Raw genomic sequence first — 22,243 nt, 5'->3', positions numbered from 1 at the left:
ATAATAATAATAATAAGATTTGAGGTTTTTAGAAAGTTAATGTTAAAGTAATATATGTGATCCGGGTTCTAAAAGGCATGTTAAGGTGTGTCATGACATGAGGTGTGACTATGTTGTTTTGAAAACATGCATGACATTGATGTTAAGTGTGGCGTATGCCAAGACGGGTTATGGCGCACCAAGGCACATTATGGTTTTTTGTTAACTTTTTGTTATTAAGGGTCGATATAACTCTTTTAAAAACTTGATATATTTTATATAAATCAATAATTATATTATTTTTCTTTTTTATATATACAAAATTGTCGCCGTAAGTCACATTTTGAAAAACGTCATGATTCGTCATTGCTCGTAAAGTTTGAAACATGACCTTATCGTCACGTCATGCATCATGTCAGTTAAAACCTTGTATATGATTAATCCATAAATTTATCATTAATTGTTAACATCTTAATTTAATTACTAAAGTAAGGAAAATGGAACATATCAAATTAAGAAACGATATAATGACTTTTTTAAAAATTATTACAACATAATCATATCTCTTATAAGAGTAGGGATGAACAATTAGTATCAAATTTTGATATTGTAAAGGTACCGTACAAGAACCGATACCAAATTTAAACATATGAGACGGTACTCTAAAATCACGAAATTCGGGATTTGGTACCATTAGTACCAATGCTAGTACCGAAAACCGATAATATTCTCGGTAATGTTAATAAGATTCGATACTCAGGATTGACTTTCAATCAAATTCGATTTTCAGATTGGTTCCGTCCCATGCTCATATCCCTATATAACGGTACTTGCAAAATTACTATATTGCTTCAACAAAACAAAACCCTAACAAATTATTTTGCAAAAGTATAACTATTTTAATTACTTTAGTAAAATTGTATGCATACATACTTTTAAAAAATGGTAACCCACATTAACCGATTACGTAATCCATGTGGAATGTCAATCGTAGAGCACTAATGATATTTTATGTATAAATATACTTTACTATATAAAAGAGCAAATACAATGATTTAAGCTATTTTTAACACGTCACAGTTAACTTATAAACTAATTTGTTACGTTGTCATGTTTAACAAAAAAAATAGTTTATCAAATAGTTTTTTTAAAAAGCTACTAAAGATAGTTTTCAAGGAGCTTGTGTTTTTAAAAATTCTTTCCAAAGATATCATTTATTAGTTATAAAGAATATATTCCCCATGTTGTATATTTATTGAAAATTATATTATTAAAAAAGTATAGTAAAATACTAACATTGGTTATTGATTTATTTATTAAAGCTCTATTTAATATAATTAATTATTACATTATTTATTTATTACTTAGTTTTATAAGATAAAAATATTCATTTTCTCATTTTAAAATAATATAAATATTCAAGTATAGATGCCATTCTAAAAATCATATTTATTTATTGGAAGAATTTAATATATGCCCTTATTAAACATCAAAATATCATATTTATCCAACTTAATTTCTAAATATCAAATTTACCCTTCATAAAATTTCTAAATATCATATTTACCCTTCATAAAATTTCAAAATATCATATATGTCCTTTTTAAACATCAAAATATCATATATGGCCTTCCTAAATATCAAAATATTGTATATGCAATTTTTAAACATCAAAATATCAATGTTAATATCTAAAATATCCTCCATCTACAACATGATAATAATAAACAACAACAAAAACTAAACAATCAAAATATACATTCCATAGAGAGAGTTGAAGATGAATCTTTTTGTTAGTCAAGAGGACGATATTCCAACAATTTAGAATTTCACATTCAATTATCATAGACTTAAGGATAATATGGTTAAAAGTTTTATTTATTATAATAATGATAAGGTATAAAATATGATTATAAAATATTAAAAACATTATAAAAAGGATTTGGGCAAATATGATATTTTGAAAGTTTATGAAGGGTAAATATGATATTAAGAAATTAAACTGGGCAAATATGATATTTTGAAGTTTAACATGGGCATATATGAAATTCTCCCTTATTTATTTAACAAGTGATCAACAAATAGCATTATGCTCGATCATAAACACCATCTATGAAAAGATCTATTGATATAAGAATTTATTAAATATTGTTCAATAATTTATTTTATAAATAATTTTATTATTTAATTTATAATATGTGTTGATAAAACTTGTCATTTTAAAAGCTTAAAAGAAACAAATATAATACAACATGAAATATGAGATAAAACATATAAAATTTCTACATATGATATATGATCTTATGTTATTTTACGTCTTAGTTAATTGTTAAAAAAGATCATGGCTAATATTTCCAAAATAACTTTTATAAAAGAACCTTTTAATGTAATTTCGAGCCAATTATACAATTTTAGTTGAAATTTCTTCTTACAATTTTGTCTAATTGCAATTTTGATTGACACATATAAATATCTAAAATAGGGATGAGCAAAAGGACCGAACTGGTCGGAACCGGCCCGAATCGGGAACCGGCTTCGGCCAAAATCAAGAACCGAACCAGCCCGGTGGTTCTACCGGTTTCCGGTTCTACCGGTTCTTGTCGTGTCTTCAAATGTTGGAACCGGTCCTTGAAAAATAGCATCATACGGTTCCGGTTTTTGCCGGTTCTACTGGTTCTGGTTATATCAGTTTCGGTTCCTACCGGTTCCCGGTTCTAAAAATCCACAAAAATAACGTCCCGGTCCCGGCCCGACCGGTTCTATCGGGTTCCGGTTCCGGCCGGTTTCCGTCCATATGCTCATCCCTGAACTAAAATAACTATATTTAATTTCTTATAATTTTCTTTTATTGATTTGGTCCGGCGAAAATAAGCAGAGACTTCAAAACGCCATGAATCAGACCGAGAAACGCCATGAATCAGACCAAGGAACGATTGCTATCGAATCCAAATCACAATAAATGGAGCCATCAACCCGATTGCTGTTGAATCCAAATCACAACAATGGCGATGTCATCAACCTCGATCCTCAAATTCCCACTTTACAACTCCCTTAGATTAACAAATCTCAAACCTAAACTCCCCTCATCCCTCATCTTCAACCCCCAGAAACCAAAATCACTTACCCTTAAAACCTACCAAAGAACACAGATAAAATCCCTCTTCACCGGAATCGTGGAAGAACTGGGAAAAATCAAGGAATTAGGTTTCGACGAATCAGGCGAATCATTCGACATGGTAATCCATTCTCCAACCGTCCTCCAAGACGTTAACCTCGGCGACAGCATAGCTGTGAACGGCACCTGTTTAACAGTCACAGAATTCGATTCCGATCGGTTGGAATTCAAAGCCGGTTTGGCTCCTGAAACGTTAAGAAAGACGTCGTTAATCGAATTGGTGAAAGGTTCGGTTGTTAATTTGGAGAGAGCTGTGAAACCATCGACACGAATGGGTGGGCATTTTGTGCAGGGGCATGTTGATGGAACAGGTGAGATTGTTTCAATGGAGGTTGAAGGAGATTCGTTGTGGATTAAGGTGAAAACTTCGCCGGAGATATTGAAATTTATAGTGCCGAAGGGGTTTATTGCGGTGGATGGGACTAGTTTGACGGTGGTGGAGGTGTTTGATGAAGATGGGTGTTTTAATTTCATGATGGTGGCGTATACACAGCAGAACGTTGTGATTCCATTGAAGAAAATCGGGCAAAAGGTGAATCTGGAGGTGGATGTATTGGGGAAATATGTAGAGAAGCTTCTTAGCAGTGGATTTGTGGAGAGTATTAAATCAAGATGATGATGATGATCAGGTACTGTTTGTTTGTTTTTTTTTCTTCAGGTTTGAATTTGATCTGCAATGACAATGTTGTAACACGTGTTTGAGTTCTAATAAAATCATGCAACTTTCTGAAGCATAATTGAATCTAGGAAAACGTCTTATAAAAATTTCAAAATGGTTTAAAAAACACTATTCTAATAGTATTTGGTATTTAAAAAAAATACTATCTAAATAAATAAAGTATTTATATAAAAACCACCATCAACTACATAGTATTTTGTTTAAAAGGAAATCTATAGAAAAATTCTAAACTTTTGGGAAAAGTTTCAAAAACGTCCTAATTTTTTTTAATAGAAAATTCTTATTATTTTGAGAAAATCGCATAATCTTTCATTTGTTGTTCAAATATTAAAAAAATGATTTTTTTTCGTTAATTAGGACAAAATGTTAAATAATTTGGACTTTTCTGTTAAAAAAATTATGATTTTTTTGAAACTTTTTCCTAAAAGTTTTGGAGTTTTCTGTAGATTTCTCTTCGTTTAAATGTTATTATAGTAACCGACATTTACCGGTAAGAATTAATTAAGGCAAAGAAAACAAGAGAAAATGATTAATGAGGGTAACTATTTCAAAATTATTCAAAAAACATCATCCAAGTTTAGTCTCTACAAAAAATACCATCAAAATAAGATATTTTTACAAAAAAACATCAGCAAACTATATATTTTGTTCAAATGTTACCCATAGGTAACCAACTCTTGCAGGTTAAATGATGATTTGGCCTAATTAGTATGACATCCCCCTTAATAAATAAATGTTTTTTTGTCACATGTCATTCTCTTATTAGTTTTGACACTTGTCATTTTGTGGTATTTTTGAAATAAATATTATCCACTTGTTAATTTTTGGTTTGTTTCAAGTTTTTAAAATTAAAATCATATATGCTTATATATGTAAAGTATTAAATATTATATATATATGATATTAAATTGCAATAAATATGTATTTTCCTTTCTTATTTTAAAGTTGTACATTCAAAAATAATTTATGTTTACATTTTAATGTTTAATCTTTTTTTAAATCAACTCGTGTATTACACAGGTCTTACACCTATTGACATAATAATTGGTGGCATGTCATTAATTAATATATTCTTCCTTTATAAATCACCGATTTAGGGCTTCTTCATGAACAAATTACTTCTTCTTCTCTTCTCGGATGGCTTATTCTTCTACTATGTATGCCAATTTAATATGGTTACAACTATGTCTTGATGAATATTTATATCAATTTGCAGTGGAGTGAAATCTACTTGTTGTTTGTATCTTGCCTAACTACATGTCATGACTAAACTTGAATGGATTGCAAACTATTATATGCATCTTCTAGTTTTTACAAATTTCTTTCCTTGAGGTACTTATGGACATTTCCCATTATTTTCACAAATTCCAATTGCTCGTTCATGAAAAGCCTTAAATTGATTTTTAAAGGAGGAATGTATCATATGTGGTCAATCGTGACGCTATAGCGATTAGCGGAGGTAAAGAATCGTGGTTTTCAAAATAACGGTAATGCTATTAGCATCGTGATTTATCACGATTATGGTGACAACTATTTAAATAAATTCCATTTTGGACTATTTTACATAAAAAAACGTTTATTTGTGTCACTCCATTGAATAAAATTGTTTTTTCTTAGCTCAAACCAAAACTTTTGTGTCATTCCACTGAATAAAATTATGATTTTGTAATTGTGGTGACTTCCATTAAAACCATTTATGTTTTGTCTTGTTAATTGTGTTGAAGACTTGAAGTACTTAGAATGATTAATTGTCAAATTACTTAATCATTTTATTTGTTAATTGTGATTGTGTTGAAGTATGATAAAATGCTAAGAGTATTGCTTATGTTTTTTTGTTGATTGTGTCAAAGTATGATTAACTGTGACATTGGTAACTGCCTTGTGAAGTATGATCAATCAATATATGAAGTATGATTTACCAGTTAACTAATTAACTGGTGTAGGTTGAACTTTGAAGTATGATTTACTGATTAATACTCTAATATATATATAAATTCTACAAAATATAAATCCTACATCATATAAAAAAAACGTTATACCACCGTGAGGACCGTGATTTCAAATAGCAGTTGACGACCACTATTATATTTTTGACCGCGATAATTACATAGAATGTATAAGTATCAACTAATGTCATGTCACTAATTATTAGTCCATATAACCAATAATTAGGCCAACTCATCCTTTAACCTACAAGAGTTGGTTATCACTAGGTAACATTTGAACAAAACACATAATTTGTTAGTGTTTTTTGTACAACGACATTACTTGGATGATGCTTTTTGAACATACCAAATTGCCTTTTGAACATACCAAATTTTAATGATGTTTTTTGAACGATTTTGAAACATAGTTACCGTTTTAAGTTATGTTCTCTTGTTTTTTTTTCCTAAATTAATTCTTATCGGTAAATGAACCATTAGGTGACATTTGAACAAAGTATATAGTTCGTTGGTGTTTTTTTGTATAAAAGTCTTACTTGAATGATAATTTTTGAACATACCAAACTTGAATGATGTTTTTTGACGGATTTTAAACATAATTACCATAATAAGTCATTTCCCTTATTATTATGCATTAATACATTTATGACAAAACAAGTGTGCCAACGAGGGTATAAAGATATGGGTGTGTTTGGTTTTTAAGAGAAAATACTCGGAAAAAAAGTTCCAAAGTAAGATCTTTAAATTTTATGTTAAATAAAAATCTTGTAATCTAAAAGTGATTTAGCCTTTAGCTATTTTTATATAATTTTAAACCTTTAAAAACTAACAGCTATTTTTGTCGAACATATATATATATATATATATATATATATATATATATATATATATATATATATATATATATATATAAAGCTACAACTTTCCAATTTCAACTATCAATTAGTTTTACCAAACATGCTCCTAATAAAAAAACAGATAAATTTTTATCTATTCATGTATTTGTAACAAAAAAGAATTTGGAATTCGAGGATGAGTAAGAGGTGGTTAAAACAACTCAAACAAAGGACGATGTGGTGGTAATAAAAAAAAAGGTAATAATGACTTGTATTAGCCTCGTGATTAATCTAAATTTCAATGCTATAAATGTCAAGATTTTGGTCATTACGTTGTTGAGTGCAAAAACCCATGTCGTGAGAGGAATCACTAAGCCAACCTAACTCATGGATAGAACGATCATGAGTCAGAACTTCTGCTTGAAGCCCAAGTAAATGATGAAGTTTACTTGAATGAGGAAAAAGTAAATCCTAAGCTAAGATCTAGTTAAACAAACTCCAACCCAATCAAAAGTGCAGTATCTCGACAATGGAGCAAACAACAACATGACTGGAAAAAAGGCAAATTCCAAACCTTTAATCTAACTACTAGATGTTATGTGAAATTTGGTGATGGTTCTAAAGTTCAAATAGAGTGTAGGGGTTCGATTATGTTTAAATGCAATAATGGTGAAAATAGATTGCTAAAAGAAGTATATTATTATGTAGCAATTATATCAACATGAGGCAATTAGCTCAACATGGTGATCGAATTGTAATGCTTGGAATGAATTTATGGATTCATAATGCACAAGGAAAACTATTATTAAAAGTTCAACAATCAAGCAATCGTTTGGACCGGGCCATACTTGAAGAAGAAGTTCGAAGTGCTTAATTGCAAAACAAGGCGAGGAATCTTGGCTTTAGCACAAGTGGTTTGGACATGCCAACTTCAATGTACTAAAACACATGGTTGATACAAGAATGGTGGAAGGAATACCTAAAATCAAAGTTTCTACATGCTTGTGTGAAGCTTGCTTGATCTCTAAGCAAGCTCGAAAATCCTATCCAAAACATACCAAATTTATAGCTAAAGAACGACTAGAACTCATGCATAGAGATCTCTGTGTGCCGATCACACCACCAACATCAGCCGTAAATAGGCATTTTATGTTATTTTTCAATGATTATACATGAGTTGTTTGGGTTTATATGTTGAAAAACAAGTATGACACTTTAATTGTTTTTAAGAAATATAGAGCACAAGTTGAAGTTGAAACAAGTTTAAAATTAAAATTATTTAGAATTGATCGGAGCAGTGAATTTTTATCAACGCAATTCACTACATATTATGATGAAATCAGATTGAAACGCCACTATACAACACCTTATTCCCCAGAACAAAATGATGTTATAGGAAGACACAACCGAACAGTAGTAGAGATGGCAAGAAGCAATCTAAAAGGGATGAACGTTCTAGAAGTCCTATGTGGTGAATTCGTGAGTCACTCAATCTACATCCTAAATTGAATACCCACAAAAGCATTGAAAGAGTCAACACCTTACAAGCTATGGACTGGTCGGAAGCCAAACATTGATCATGTGAGAGTTTTGGGTGTGTTGCTTATGCATAAATAGTAGGCACACATCTAAAAAATTCAATGATTGAAGTAAGAAGCCAGTATACCCGAGAGTCAAAAAAAGGTACAAAATTTTATCAACTACTTAATTAGAAACTAGAGCAATTCGAATGGGAAGAAATGTGATTTTCTAAGAAGATTTTAAGTGGGAGTGGGGACCTATAACAAAGTTCAAAGCCATGAAAAATGGACCATTCACCTTTGATATCATGCTTAATATTGAAGCTGAACGAGAAGAAGATATCCATACAAATTTTGATGAAGAATATGCACCACAAGGTAGCCCAATTATACCTCAATCATTACTTGATAGTTCATATGATAGTAAAGCTCTATAAATATATCATAGTTTGGCTGATATTTATAAAGAAAGTGATGAACTTATGTTTCTACAAGATGACAAAGAACTTTCTCAATTGCAAGTGAAAGTGAAGTTTGAATGGAAGCCATGAAAAGTGAGTTAAGTGAAATTGAGAAAAATAAAACCTGGATTTTAGTCGAGTTACCGAAAGGAAGAAAACCCATTAGCCTTAAGTAGGTTTACAAAACAAAGAGAGATTCAGACGATTTTTTGTAGTACAAAGCAAAGTTGGTTGCAAAAGGATATTTGCAAAAACATGGAGTAAATTTTGATGAAGTGTTTGCACCTGTAGCCCGGATAGAAACCATACGTATCATTCTTGCGCTCACAGCCACAAACGGGTGGATTATACATCATCTCGATGTAAAATCAGCCTTTTTATATGGGAATTTGGAAGAAGAAGTTTATGTCACATAACCGGAAGGCTTAATAAATAAATACATGCCAAAACAAGTCTCCAAATTAGCAAAAACATTGTACAGGTTATGTCGAACTTGTAAGAACCTGAACTTTAGAGAAAGTTGACTTTTAGTTAAATATTGACCAAAAGGGAAATGGTTATTTATGAGAAGAAGATGAGAGTATGAAGTTGTGACTTCATGAAAATGGCCAAAACAAGTTTAAGTCACTTATAGGAGATTAGATAAGTAAGTTCAAGAGAAAGAGTGCACGAGAAGATGCATTTTAGTCAAAAGGATAAAATGGGAATTTTATGCGTTTTGTGCCAAATTTGTGACTTAACAAATTAATATCCATATTAAGTCAGTGATAAATGACTTGACATGATTGTAGAGTATGTCCCCACCTTCGCGTGAATATAATTATCATAGAAAACGGCTTAGAGATGAAGAAATTATGCACGTTAGAAGTTAGGACAAAAACTGTCCTAAAGTTGGAATGGAATCAGCCAACGAGCTACTGTCAAGCAGATACCGGGGCATGGTGGATAGATCACCACAACGCTATGAGCGATGGCGATGATATAAGAAAGACTTCGTTGTAAGTAGAGGGTAACATAATTTGTCCCTATAGCACGGTATATGGTTGCCACGACATGGTGACCAAAGTAGGATGCTAGTGGAGAAAGAGCACCACGACATGACAAGAAGATCGACACGACATGGAGAACAAGTGGTTTCTATTGTCTAAGGTTAACATGCCACTACAACGCGGTATATAGATGGTTGCGGCGTGGTTACGCAATAGCTTAAAGGTTTTTAAGCCCTCTATTCTCATTATTTAACACCCCCAAGCCCATAGCAGCAGAGCTCTGACGATTTTGAGAATAGAAGCCGAGCAAGAGTCTATAAAGGTTGATTATGGCTTGGATTGAAGATGGAATGCTCAAGATAGAATCACTTTAACCATTTTCAATCCAATTAGGGCTAGATGGTGATTTTGATGAATTGAGCTAGTTATGTTAGATTGGATTAAGAAAGCTTGTTAGTAGTGTTAATTGAAGTGTTTAGATGTCTAGAACAAGCTTTGTAAGTGATCCTCATGAGTGGGATCAATCCAATGAGAGTTATGGTTTGAAATGCTAACTAATGATTATGAGAATTGTTGCATTAGAGTAGATTAAAATGAATTAGGTATTATGGAGTGCTTAATTCATTGATTAAAGTTTAATAAAATATAAAAGATTAGAATTTAGAATAACGACCCATTAAGTGGTTATTTTGACCATAAGAGTCATTAAGCTTTTAATATTTTAACAGGCTAAAACAAGTATTAAGATGCTTGTGTATGTATATGATTAGGGATAAGAGCAAAAAAGATAGATTCGGAATGCATCAATGGTAAAGGTTACAAAACCATCACACTTGCATACTTGTAACACCCCGAGTTTAGAGGTGCAAGTTTAGTGTGCGTGGTGTAATTAAGGAGGATAGACTCGGCGAGTCAAGTCGCGATTCTGGTCACGAGTTTAGTGACCAACTCGGCGAGTCGGCGGCTGGACTCGGCGAGTCGGTGCTGGAATGAGAAACCCTATTTTACAGGGTTTGCACCCTATATAAGGAACCTTATGTTTTCCCCTCAGCCTCTTTGCTGACCATTTGAGATACAGAAAACCCTAATTCGTGAGGAGACCCTATTGTTGAGTGAATTAGAGCTTGGAGGAGGATCTTTGGTACTTGAAGCTTGAAGGTTTGGAGGCTTGTATCAGGAAGCTTGGGGAGATCAGAAATCTACAGTTGGTTGGGCTCATTTCAGGGGTAAGGAACCATTTCCTTAAGCTATTTCTTCAAGGATTCATGTATGGTGATTGATATGAGATCTAATTCGAGATAGAAGCTTGGATATGAGGATGCTACTTCAGATCTAAGCTTATGATGGCCCTATATGTCATAAAGTTCTTGTATAAGAGTTGTTGGTGAAGCTCTTTTGTCCTTAGCCTTAACCCTAGAGCATTTTGGGCTCATAGCTCCTAGAGTTCACGTAAAGTTTTCCACTTTACGTGAGGAATGACTTGTAGAAGGGTGGATCTAGGGATTTGAGCCCATGCATGGCTTGGAAAGCCTCTATATGGAATGAGAACTAAAGAGACTCGGCGAGTTCCATGGGTGAACTCGGCGAGTTGGATGAAGATAGGCAGGAACTCGACGAGTTGGAAGAACAACTCGGCGAGTCTGTTGAAGATTGCCTTGGACTCGGCGAGTCTGTTGTTGGACTCGACGAGTCTGGTAGTGAAGTCCTAACCTTTTTGGTTGAGCTGTGAATCGGTGAGTCGAGGGACGACTCGGTGAGTTGAGTGAGAAAGGACTCAGAGTTTGTTAGACTCGGCGAGTTGAGTCGTGGATTGGGAGTTTCTGAGTTTAGGGACTCGATGAGTCAGCGGGTTAACTCGACGAGTAGAGTCAGTCAGGAAGGTTGACTTTGACTGAGGACTTTGACTTGACCAAGAGTTGACTAGTTGACTTCCAGGGGTATTTTGGTAATTATTGGTATTTATTGAGTTCAGTCATTTGGTATTGATCAGTGGTGGAGTTCGTGTCGGAGGTTGGAGCAGCGTGATCTTATCTTTTCAGTCAGCGGTTGCGAGGTGAGTTATCCTCACTATATCGACAGGGTCTAAGGCACTAAGGCCGACCCTTTATCGGATGGAAATCCGGGTAGTTGTCATGTTATTGCTTTGCTATATGTTTGCATCCTGGTAGTTAGGATGGTATATGTTAGAGACCTGGTTAAGGTCGGAATCCTGGAATATAGGATGATGCTATGTTAGTGACCGGTTAGGTCGGTATCCTTGTTAGAGTGTGCTATTGTCACAACTGGAAATTTTGTGTCATGTAACCTATACACTCAAGCTAATGTGAATCAAAAGCTTAAGAACATGTGTAACACTTATGATTATGACTTCAAAAACTGCAATCAAATACATCATACAAGTACTACAAATAGTCATCAAACAATTGGAGACCCTAGAAGTCCTTGTTTAAGTCCATTTTGGACTAGGACTTCCTTATTGGATCCAAATGGACCAATAAGCTTCCAATTAAACTATCATGGGCTTAGAACCCTAATTGGGCTCTAATTGGACCCACACTAATTTATTTCAACATTTTGGGTCATGTTGGGCCTAGAATGAAATGAATTAAAAGCCTTGATACATGAATAACCTAAACTAGTCCAATAAAAATATAAAAATCCTACCACATTCCTTTAGACTTAAAACATACCCAAGATTAACTCTAATATTGGGCTTAGGGGCAAAGGCCCAATTTTTTTTCCTTTCCCTTCCAAAATCTCGGCCCAAGGCCCAAACCCAAGAAAAGGAAGAGAGTTGACTTTGGTTTGCCACCTCATTATTGTCTTTTGGATATCCATGCAACTTAGTCCATATCTCCATGCATATCACTTCAAAGGTCATCTCTTCTTCCTCTCTCTCTCACTCTCGGCCACTTCAAACACACACACACTCACAAAAATCTCTCAAACTCTCTCAAGAACACTCCTCCCTCTCCACTTAAAGATCACGAAATTTAGGGAGCATTCAAGAGGAAATTCTCACAAATTCTTCATCTAAGGTAAGATTATGCTTGGATCTATGACTTAGATTCTTTTTAACATCAAAATCTTTTCCTAATCCATGCAAAAATCGTGATCTTACATCTTAGAAGCATACCAAACTCGAGATCTTCAAGGAAAGAGTGCTAAGACCAAAAATACCAAGTTTTCTTCCATCTTTTCTTCAAAAACCGAAATCACACACCAAGGTGAGCTTCATACCCCCTATTTTCTGTTTTTATGAGTTTTGTGGGGGGGGGGGAATACAAGTGAAAGTGTAGATCTATATGTGTTTTGTATGCTTTGTATGATTTCCATGCTTATATGTGTGCTTTTGTGTGTTATAATGTTGGATCTAGCCATAAAACCCCTCAAAACCGAGATATACCTTATGTTAAATGATTTTAGCATCAAATATATTTCTACATACAAAGTGTTTCTAGAAAAATAGCTAAATGGCTTAGTAACAATTTCTTTGGGCTAAAAACACAAATTTTGGACCTAAAATGTGAAAAATACAAAATTAAGGGCCCAACTTGACATATCACGAATTCTGATGGATGAGGTGTGACAAAACAGTTTCAATAAAACAATTTCTGGAAATATACTCATTTAGAGGATTAAAAACATAAATTTCAAGCTTAATGGGCTAAAAATGACATTTTCGGCCCAATGAGGCCCATTATGCGAGATTTTCTGTTTTGGAGGGCCAAAACTGTGTTTTTCTGTAAAACAGTGGACTATAAGTGTTCCAAGTCTTTTTCAAAGGTTTAAAATGCTTTTTAAATTTAAAAAGGACCAAAGTTGCAAAAATTTTACAATTTGGGCCAAAATTGTCAAAATTGCGAAAAAGAAGGGTTATAACCGAGAAAACTGAAATTTCAGGGACTTAAACTGTTTTCATTGAAAAATATGCTGAAAAATATCAATTGCAATAATTTTTGGTGTTAAAATGTCAAGAAAATTGATTTAAGGACCAAACCGGAAAGTATTTAATTAAAGGGTTGAAAAAGTAAAATTTACAAACAATGAGGGGCTGAAAACAGAAAATTTTCAAGGCTAATTCAATGCATACAATTGGATCAAATAATGGCACCGTGACTATCAACGAAATACAATACACTACAATACCAAAAATCGTTGTGAAACGAATTGGTTCGGTCTCGAACCAATAAAAATCCGAAACTACTAACACTACGACACTACGATTTATACAAGTAACGTTTGGGAATTCATATACATGCGAGTGTGCACAGACGTCTACGCACCATCTTTGGGCCCCAAAAGTGTAAAATCTTGTTTGTTGGGCCTAGCTAGCCCAATGACCTGATCTTAAGGCCCGAAGACCTCTATCTTACGAAGTGTTGGGTTTTACCGATCTAACACAACGTAAAAGGACTTTCAATGGCTTGTATACTACTGGTCCCCAAGGGTCCTTTGGTATTGCTAGTAAAGTCGACATTTCATGCGAGGCGGGTCTGGGACCCCTCGTACATTTTTTTATCCCCAACCGGTTAATGGAGTCATCGAGGTCTTCGTGCCCTCTTTCTCTTCGGATGTGGGACTACACATAGTCAGGGCGGTTGGATAACGTGATTAGTACGGACGACGCCTACAGGATCGTTAGTATAGCTATAAACTGGTCGTTTGTGTAATGCGTGTTTGTAGCAATTAATCATGCTCAAAAATAATCCAACGTCGCCTGGGACTGACACTACACGCTATGCAATGGTTTCAATGTAACTTCATGGAATTCAAGGAATTAGGAAAACATCGGGTTTTCCTAGGGTTTTCAATACACACGGGTTCGAAATACATACAACTTTAATGAACAATTTTTACAAGCATAGAAACAAACAAGCATACCTATGGATCTTCACAAACGTTTTCAAAAGCTTTTCTTTTCAGAAAATATCGGATTTTCTGGTGGTTTTCAAACGACACGAAACATTGTTTTTCAAATACCGCTTATGAACTCACCAACATTTCATATGTTGACGTTTTTCAAAATACTTGTATTCTCAGGGAACCAGTGAATCAAAGGAAATCATATTCAATGATGGCTTGCAGTTTATTTATGTACGAATCGAACAATTTATTTTTTTAGGAATGTAATGTTTAAACAATGTACTTCATGTAAACTCTACTGGTTGTACTATATTAATGCATGGTGACGAATGTTGTTACGTTTCATATATATTCAATGTTATGGTATTCAATTGAGTCACGACAGCCCCCGGACGTTTCCGCCGTCTGGTTCGGGGGTGTGACAGCTATGTATGTGATCTGCTAGATCGGTTGATTGGTGATTAATTGTCATATGATTATATGTTTATGTGCATATGGTTGGTTGACTGGGGTTGGGTTGAGGCGGGTCCTGCTTTGTGCTGTAGGCCAACATACCCAGGGCGGACCGGATATTCCGAAGGCTTAGCGAGCGGTCCGGATAGGCTGTAGGCCCCACGAGAGCGGACCAGACGTTCCGAGGCTCGGAGCGTGGACCAGGCCGACTGAAGGCCTGATGCGAGCGGACCAGTCATACTGTAGACTCAGAGAGCGGACCTGGTGGGTTGAAGGCCTGGTGCGGGCGGACCAACCACACTGCAGACTCGATGTATATGGCTAGACTCGGAGGGTGGACCAGGTGGACTGAAGGCCCGGTGCGGCAGACCAGTCACACAGTAAACTCGAAGTGCATGACTGTTCTGTTATGATATGACATGTTATGTGTATGGTATATGTGGTTGGTATTTTAGGGGTATCTCACTAAGCTTTCGGGCTTATAGTTGTGGTTTAATGTTTCAGGTACTTCAGGAGACCGTGGCAATGCAAAGACGTGATCGTACCGCTCCTCATGTTCATGTTTTATGATATGGTTATGAGAATACTCTGATAATAAATGTATTGAAACCCTTTTTGTAATCAATTAATGAAATTGGGTTGTTTTTAAAAAGTTTAAATTGATTGAAATTTTTTGGATGTTACAATACTTTTATGACAGTTACAAAGTTTCATGTGAAATCCTAAAATATGCTCATCTTTATTTAAATGAGGTTCTCATTTGGGATATTGAAGTATAGCCTAATCGTTAGATTGTGTTCATCTTTCATTATATCCTAATTTTGAAGGTTTTATGAGAATCCATTTAATTTTGACATTGTCTTCATAAAAAAGAAATATAAAAAACACCTCTAATCCATGTGTAGCATAGGTTCACCACCTACTTATATATTCATATGTTCGGAAATCATATAGATATAATGGAAAAGGTTGTTTTGGTTGTCGATAACTCATTTTCTCTTTTGAAATTTCTTTTAATATGATGGAAGTATTAGAGTGTAAGGTAAGAGTTCATATCGACGTTGCTTGCAACCCATTTGCCTATTGACATTCTTATATGATCTAGACGACATTTTAAAAATATATTAATTCGAGTTTGTGTGAAAAATACACCTATTTTATATTAACTTTGATCAATTTCACAATAAATAATAATAATAATTTTGTATTGTTATTGTGAAAGATAAATTTCAAGAAATATCAAAGTATGTGTCGAAAAACACTTTTATTGTTTGAGATCTCTAATTTTTCAACTCCAAAATATATGACGAAACTGTAGAAGGATATTTAATTTCTCACTTTATATATATATATATATATATATATATATATATATATATATATATATATATATATATATAAAGTGAGAAATTAAATATCCTTCTACATTTTCTTTGTATTTATATTCTTATCCCAATGAAATGCTGACAAGTGCCATATTTTGATAAAATTAATAATATTTTATGACATTTGTCATCATTTCATATAGATAGAAATATAGATAATAAGAACACTAAGATGATATTTAATTTCTCATAAAAAATTATATGCTAGTTTGTATTGAAGCGTTTAAAGATATTCATAAAACTAATTAATTTTGATAAAAATATTCATGGGGTATTTATTTAATAGCACTCTAATTTTTAATTTTTTGATATTTATGGTCATTAAATATGAAATTTTAAGTTTGAATAAATATATAATATCTATTTTTTCTTTCATTTGCACCCAACAACAAATATCATTCAAAACTTATTTTTGTTAATTTTCAAAAAAGATAATGATTTTAAAAAGTAATATATTTTTCAATTTGTATCCATTTGATCACTGAGTTTTTTTTGTCTATATTTATCCCTTTAACTTGTTTAACTGTAAGTCCTTATAATCGGCTACTTTAGATAAGCTGAAAAAATGACTTAATAAGGTAATATATTTATTACTTTGTACATATTTAGTCTTTAATATATATATATATATATATATATATATATATATATATATATATATATATATATATATATATATATATAGGGTTAGGTTATTTTGTTTTCACTATTTATTGTGTGCATGTATGATTGATTCTGGACCAATCATTTTAGTTATTTTAAGAAAGTAATTAATGCATATTACATGTTGAAGATATAACATATATTAATTACATCTTCAGCATTTAATATACATTAACTACTTTCTTAAAATAACTAAAATGATTGGTCCAGAATTAATCATACATGCACACAATAAATAGTGAAAACATTTGAACCTAAGTCTATATATATATATATATATATATATATATATATATATATATATATATATATATATATATATATATATATATATTGTAAAATAAGTCCTTATTGTTTTTTTACATATTCAATACTTATGATTAGTTTTTTATGTTTTTTTTCCTGACATCCTACGTAAGACAATTATTGATGAAGTGTTCATAACTGTTGATTTTTATGGTCAATGCGACCTCAGCTGCTTGGTTGTTTAAGTCAAATTTAATTCATATCTATTATGTTTCAACAAAATACGGGAGATCAGATTTAATTCATATTTTTTTTTTATTTATTTTTTTTTAAAGCTTTTGTTAGATTTCATAAAGAAAATAGTATTTTTTTGAAATTTTGCTTTCATGCTTGTATCTTTTTTCTGTCCGAAATCCATTATATATCTTTTTTCTGTCCGAACTCCAATATATATCTTTTATCAGAAGATATATTTTTTTATATGACACAAAATTAATTCAAAACAAATCAGTCATTTTCATAAAAAAAAAAAAAAAATTAGATTATTTCTTTAGATTTGTATTTTTAGTCCCAATTGTATTAAAAGAGGGGTATAAATTGAGGCGTCCTTATCTGGTATTTGACACAAGGAAACAGTTAAATCGAAAAGCACGAATTCTTGTGAGCGGTAGAGCAGAGGCCTCCATGTTTCCTTCTACTTCTAGGTACGCCAAACACTCGATTCCTGTGTATACAACACGTTCAGATTTAATTGATTTAGGCTTCAGTTCAGCCTGATCGAATCATTCATTCGACTGATTCCTTCATTCTGATCTTTATGGGAACCTGATAGATCGATCAATAACCGTTTCTGCAAATTGTTATTGTTCCTGCAGAATGACGAAGAAAAGGGACCGAGCGAGCATTGATACGGCGGTCGTTGATATCTGCCGCCGTGAGGTCGGCCGTCTTTCAACCCGAAAATTCGTCAACCGGCTCGCCGCTTCAGAGGTATAAATATTTATATACATAGACGAATGTGATCTTAGTTCAATTTTTTCGTTCGTAATGCTGTTTTTACTAATCGAAAACATGAGTATACGTATATTCAGGCGCCGTGAATTGATATCATACTTGTATACCTGATGAACGTTATTTAGGCTTGATTTGACCTTTTTAGGGCACACATTATTGTTAAAAACTCACTCCCAGGCAATATTTTGGATGTTCTCTTTCAATCATAAACATCGTTCTTGTCTTGATTTCCTTGTATCCTGTCTGTAAATATGAAAATTTTAGGTGATCAGATAAAAAGAATGTGATAGACAGTTATGACTGATTGCTCTAGTTTTATTGAATCAAACATTATTCAGTTTATTTCAATTGCTCCCTTAGTCCTGTTTGTTACACAGCTATGAACATAACACAGCAAGTTGTATCTTCAATGTATTATTGCCAAATGCCAATGACATTGGACCTTCTGCTTTTAATAACAATTTCATAAATGTTTTTGTGTTAGGATCTAGTCCTAAGACTTGATCTTTTTAGGAAGCTGGAAAAACACAGAGGATGTGTGAACACAGTGAGCTTCAATGAAGATGGAGACATTCTTGTGTCTGGTTCAGATGACAGGAGAGTTATACTTTGGGATTGGCAAACTGGGAATGTTAAACTCTCCTTTCATTCAGGCCATAATAACAATATATTACAAGCAAACATCATGCCAGGTACTGATGATAGAAGCATTGTTACTTGTGCTGCTGATGGCCAGGTATATTTAGTCTTCCTGCTTCTGATAGCATCTTTTATAATTTATAATTTACATTGTATATTACAATCATGGTGGGAAAATAATCAAATATATATTGAGATTTGATAATACATTTGGTTATAGGTAAGGCATGCTATGATCCCAGAACATGGAGAAATTGAGCCAAAATTGCTTGGGAAACATCAAGGGAGAGCTCATAAACTAGCCAATGAACCCGGGAGCCCACACATCTTCTATACATGTGGTGAGGATGGATTGGTCCAACATGTAAGTAACATTTTCTCTTCACTTCTTGCTTCGAGGGATAAAAGACCATAATACCCTCGTTGTACACGTTCGATTTCTCATTATTGCTCTTATTCTTTAGTTTGATCTAAGATCCGGAGATGCCACCGAGCTTTTCACTTGCCAACCAATTCCTGATAGAAGCTTCGTAGGAGTCGTGAACCTAAATACCATAGCAATCGATCCTCGAAACCCTAATTTATTTGCGATCGCGGGTTCCGATGAATACACGCGCTTATACGACATCCGTAAATACAAATGGGACGGTTCTACCCCTTTCGGTAAACCCACCGACTACTTTTGCCCGCGGCCTTTAATCAACGATGAAAACCTTGGAATCACCGGAATCGCGTATTCTGATCAAAGCGAACTCCTCGTATCCTACTGCGATGATTTCATCTACCTTTTCTCAAAAGACATGGGTTTGGGCGGGGACATAAATGTAATTTTGGATAGTAGTAATTCGTCTGATTCCGAGATGGAAAGTGATGGGAAAGATGGGCCGAGGGTTTTTAAAGGGCATAGGAATTGTGTGACGGTGAAGGGTGTTGGGTTTTTTGGACCGAAGTGTGAGTATGTGGTGAGTGGGTCGGATTGTGGGCGGATGTTTATTTGGAGGAAAAGTGATATGGTGTTGGTTAGGGTTTTGGAAGCAGATAAACAAGTGGTGAATTGTATTGAATCGCATCCGTATATAAGTATGCTTGCGAGTAGCGGGATTGAACGCGATATAAAGATTTGGACACCGACCGCAGTTGAAAAAGCGAATTTTCCGACGAATGTTGAGAAGGTACGTTTGCTTGCTTTAAACTGTATAACTTTATTTGTCTGCAGGATAAACTGGGACTCAAACTGATGTCAATGAGACAAAATTGCACTTTGTCCCACCTAAAAAGGTCAGACAAGGACAACTCACCCAAAAAGGTGGGATACATACTTACTTTTAGGGTTTAGGATTTAGGGTTTAGTCTTTTAAATAGTTTTTGTAGTGTCCAACTCATTATACTTCTTTTTAAAATATCCAAGTTCTTTAAAAAGGAAAAGTGTAGAAAAGCAAAATGTATGTTCACCTTTTTATCAATTTAGGAAGTGAATTGTTATTTTTTGTTTGATTTAACAATTAATTTTTTATTAGAATAATCATAAAAGAAATGATAGTACTTCCAAAGTTGTTATTGTCCTAAAATACATTAAAGTACTTGTTGTGCTTTCATCATTTTATCGATTTAGCCATTTATCTATTTTATAGTGATTGATTCATTGTAGTTTTTTTGACCCCTTAAAAAAAGCCATTTTTCATGGTTGAAATATAGAAGAATACTTGCTAAATGCTTATGTATGTAATAATGTTTCACTTTTTTTTTACCAATTTATGCAACAATGTTTCACCTTTAACCAATTTATCCAACAAGGCTTCATTTTTCTTTACCACTTTATTGTTTTTGAATAAGGTTTTTGAGTCACGTCGATTTCGTTTCTTTCCCGATTTCGCTGACGAATCGGATGACGAGTATTACTCCAACGACTATGTTGACGATAGCTCTAGCAACTATAGCGATTCTGATGATGTGGACGATGATTACGAGGACGATGATGACGAGGATGAAGATGATGACGAGGATGATGATGGTGGAGGTGGAGGTGATGAGGACGAAGAAGGTGGTGTCACTTTTGATTTTATCGATGAAGATGACGCCTGTGAAGAGGATGATTCCGAATTGTTCGACAGTGTCGACACGGATGAATACGGGGATTCGATTGATGATTTTGGCAGTGAGGAATAATAATGAAGGTGGTTGTGAAAAGGGTTGAATGCAAGAAACAACAACCTACTTTTGTTGATTTGTTTATTATAGCATCTTACTTCCTTTTCTTCCTATCACAACGTGTTACTTAAAAAAAACTACCCAATTATAGCGATGTCCTTGAAAATTGAAATACCGCTATAATTGGATAAGAAAAAAAAATGGAAGTACAACGCTATGATTTATATATTTTTCAAGTAGCAACGCCTTAATAAGAAAAAAAAATGGAAGTACGATGTTGCAGTAGAAAGAAATAAAAGTAGGATGCTATGATACAGAAATAAACGACAGTATATTGATGTTTCTTGCATCTAGCCCGTGTAAAAATGCACGTTGGATGGTATTGTGGATATTGAATTTTGATTTTTTTTTTGCGATTTTTTTAGTTGAGGCCGAGGAACAGGTGGATGTATAGTACGGATTCACCAAGGGACATGATGTTGCAATTGCTTTCGATGGGGGCGGGTCCCGATTATGAGATGGGAAATGGTGAAAGCTCGGAAGTAGGACGGAATCGTAACATGCTTGATTTTATACTAACATTTAATGCTCATAGTGGCTTTAATCGTGATCATGATGATGATGATGTTGATGGAGACAATTGAAGGTTTTTGTGGGTGGGTTTATTATGTTTTTGTTCGAAATACCAACCGAAATTGTACATAGAAAGTTGAAGGGACTCTTGGATAGATATCGGAGACCATAATTATATGATTTTGTCTGTTTCATTTATTTTGGTCTTTCTCTCACATCTTGTTTTTCTTTAATTAAAAATACTAGTTTAGTTTTATAGAAAAACTAAACCGGCCAAATAGACATCTTATGGACACCCTTTAACAAAGACTAGTCTTGGGCAAACCTGGGTGACCGGACTGGACTTGAGAGGGGTTTCTTCGCTGTTGGTGTAAGCTGTGTATAATTAAGCTAAATATTGATAAAAAGCTATTGAAGTATAATTCAAATTTGGCAAATGGTAACTTTGTTGCTCTCGAATAATCATCTCACGAGACACTAGTTCACTAGACTACTTTGGAATTTATAATATCAACCACTGTCGGATTTGTTTGATTATTGTTAATGGGACCTGATTCTTCCACTGTAACATTTCATTATTCCACTGAAAAAATAATGTTTTGACATTTATACCCTTGTTCTTAATTTGCAAATAATTAAAAAAAAGATCGGAGTCATGGACTCTGGTGGCTATC

General features: G+C 33.5%; 2 protein-coding genes across 3 annotated transcripts; both read left to right on the top strand.

Moving 5' to 3' along the window:
• The first annotated feature begins 2,822 nt into the window (after window positions 1–2,822).
• LOC145102410 (riboflavin synthase-like) lies at window positions 2,823–5,039 on the top strand. Its single transcript, XM_079039800.1, has 2 exons — window positions 2,823–3,783; window positions 4,854–5,039. The coding sequence occupies exon 1, from the start codon at window positions 2,982–2,984 to the stop codon at window positions 3,768–3,770; it is 789 nt and encodes a 262-aa protein (XP_078895926.1). The 5' UTR covers window positions 2,823–2,981; the 3' UTR covers window positions 3,771–3,783; window positions 4,854–5,039.
• A 12,754-nt stretch (window positions 5,040–17,793) lies between these two features.
• Window positions 17,794–21,767, top strand: LOC145102409 (uncharacterized). Of its 2 annotated transcripts, XM_079039797.1 has the most exons (7): window positions 17,794–17,899; window positions 18,071–18,185; window positions 18,694–18,945; window positions 19,069–19,212; window positions 19,313–20,020; window positions 20,682–21,022; window positions 21,422–21,560. In XM_079039797.1, exons 1-6 carry the CDS (start codon window positions 17,880–17,882, stop codon window positions 21,012–21,014), a joined length of 1,572 nt encoding a protein of 523 aa, XP_078895923.1. In that variant the 5' UTR covers window positions 17,794–17,879; the 3' UTR covers window positions 21,015–21,022; window positions 21,422–21,560. The 2 variants fall into 2 exon arrangements, with proteins under 2 accessions (XP_078895923.1, XP_078895924.1); XM_079039798.1 differs by lacking the exon at window positions 20,682–21,022 and having other exon boundaries at window positions 21,422–21,767.
• The last annotated feature ends 476 nt before the right edge of the window (window positions 21,768–22,243 follow it).

This window comes from Lactuca serriola, chromosome 4 (assembly GCF_051521515.1).
Source record: "Lactuca serriola cultivar US96UC23 chromosome 4, Lser_US96UC23_V15, whole genome shotgun sequence".
NCBI classification, from domain to species: Eukaryota; Viridiplantae; Streptophyta; class Magnoliopsida; order Asterales; family Asteraceae; genus Lactuca; species Lactuca serriola.
This window is presented reverse-complemented; position numbering and strand designations above follow the sequence as displayed.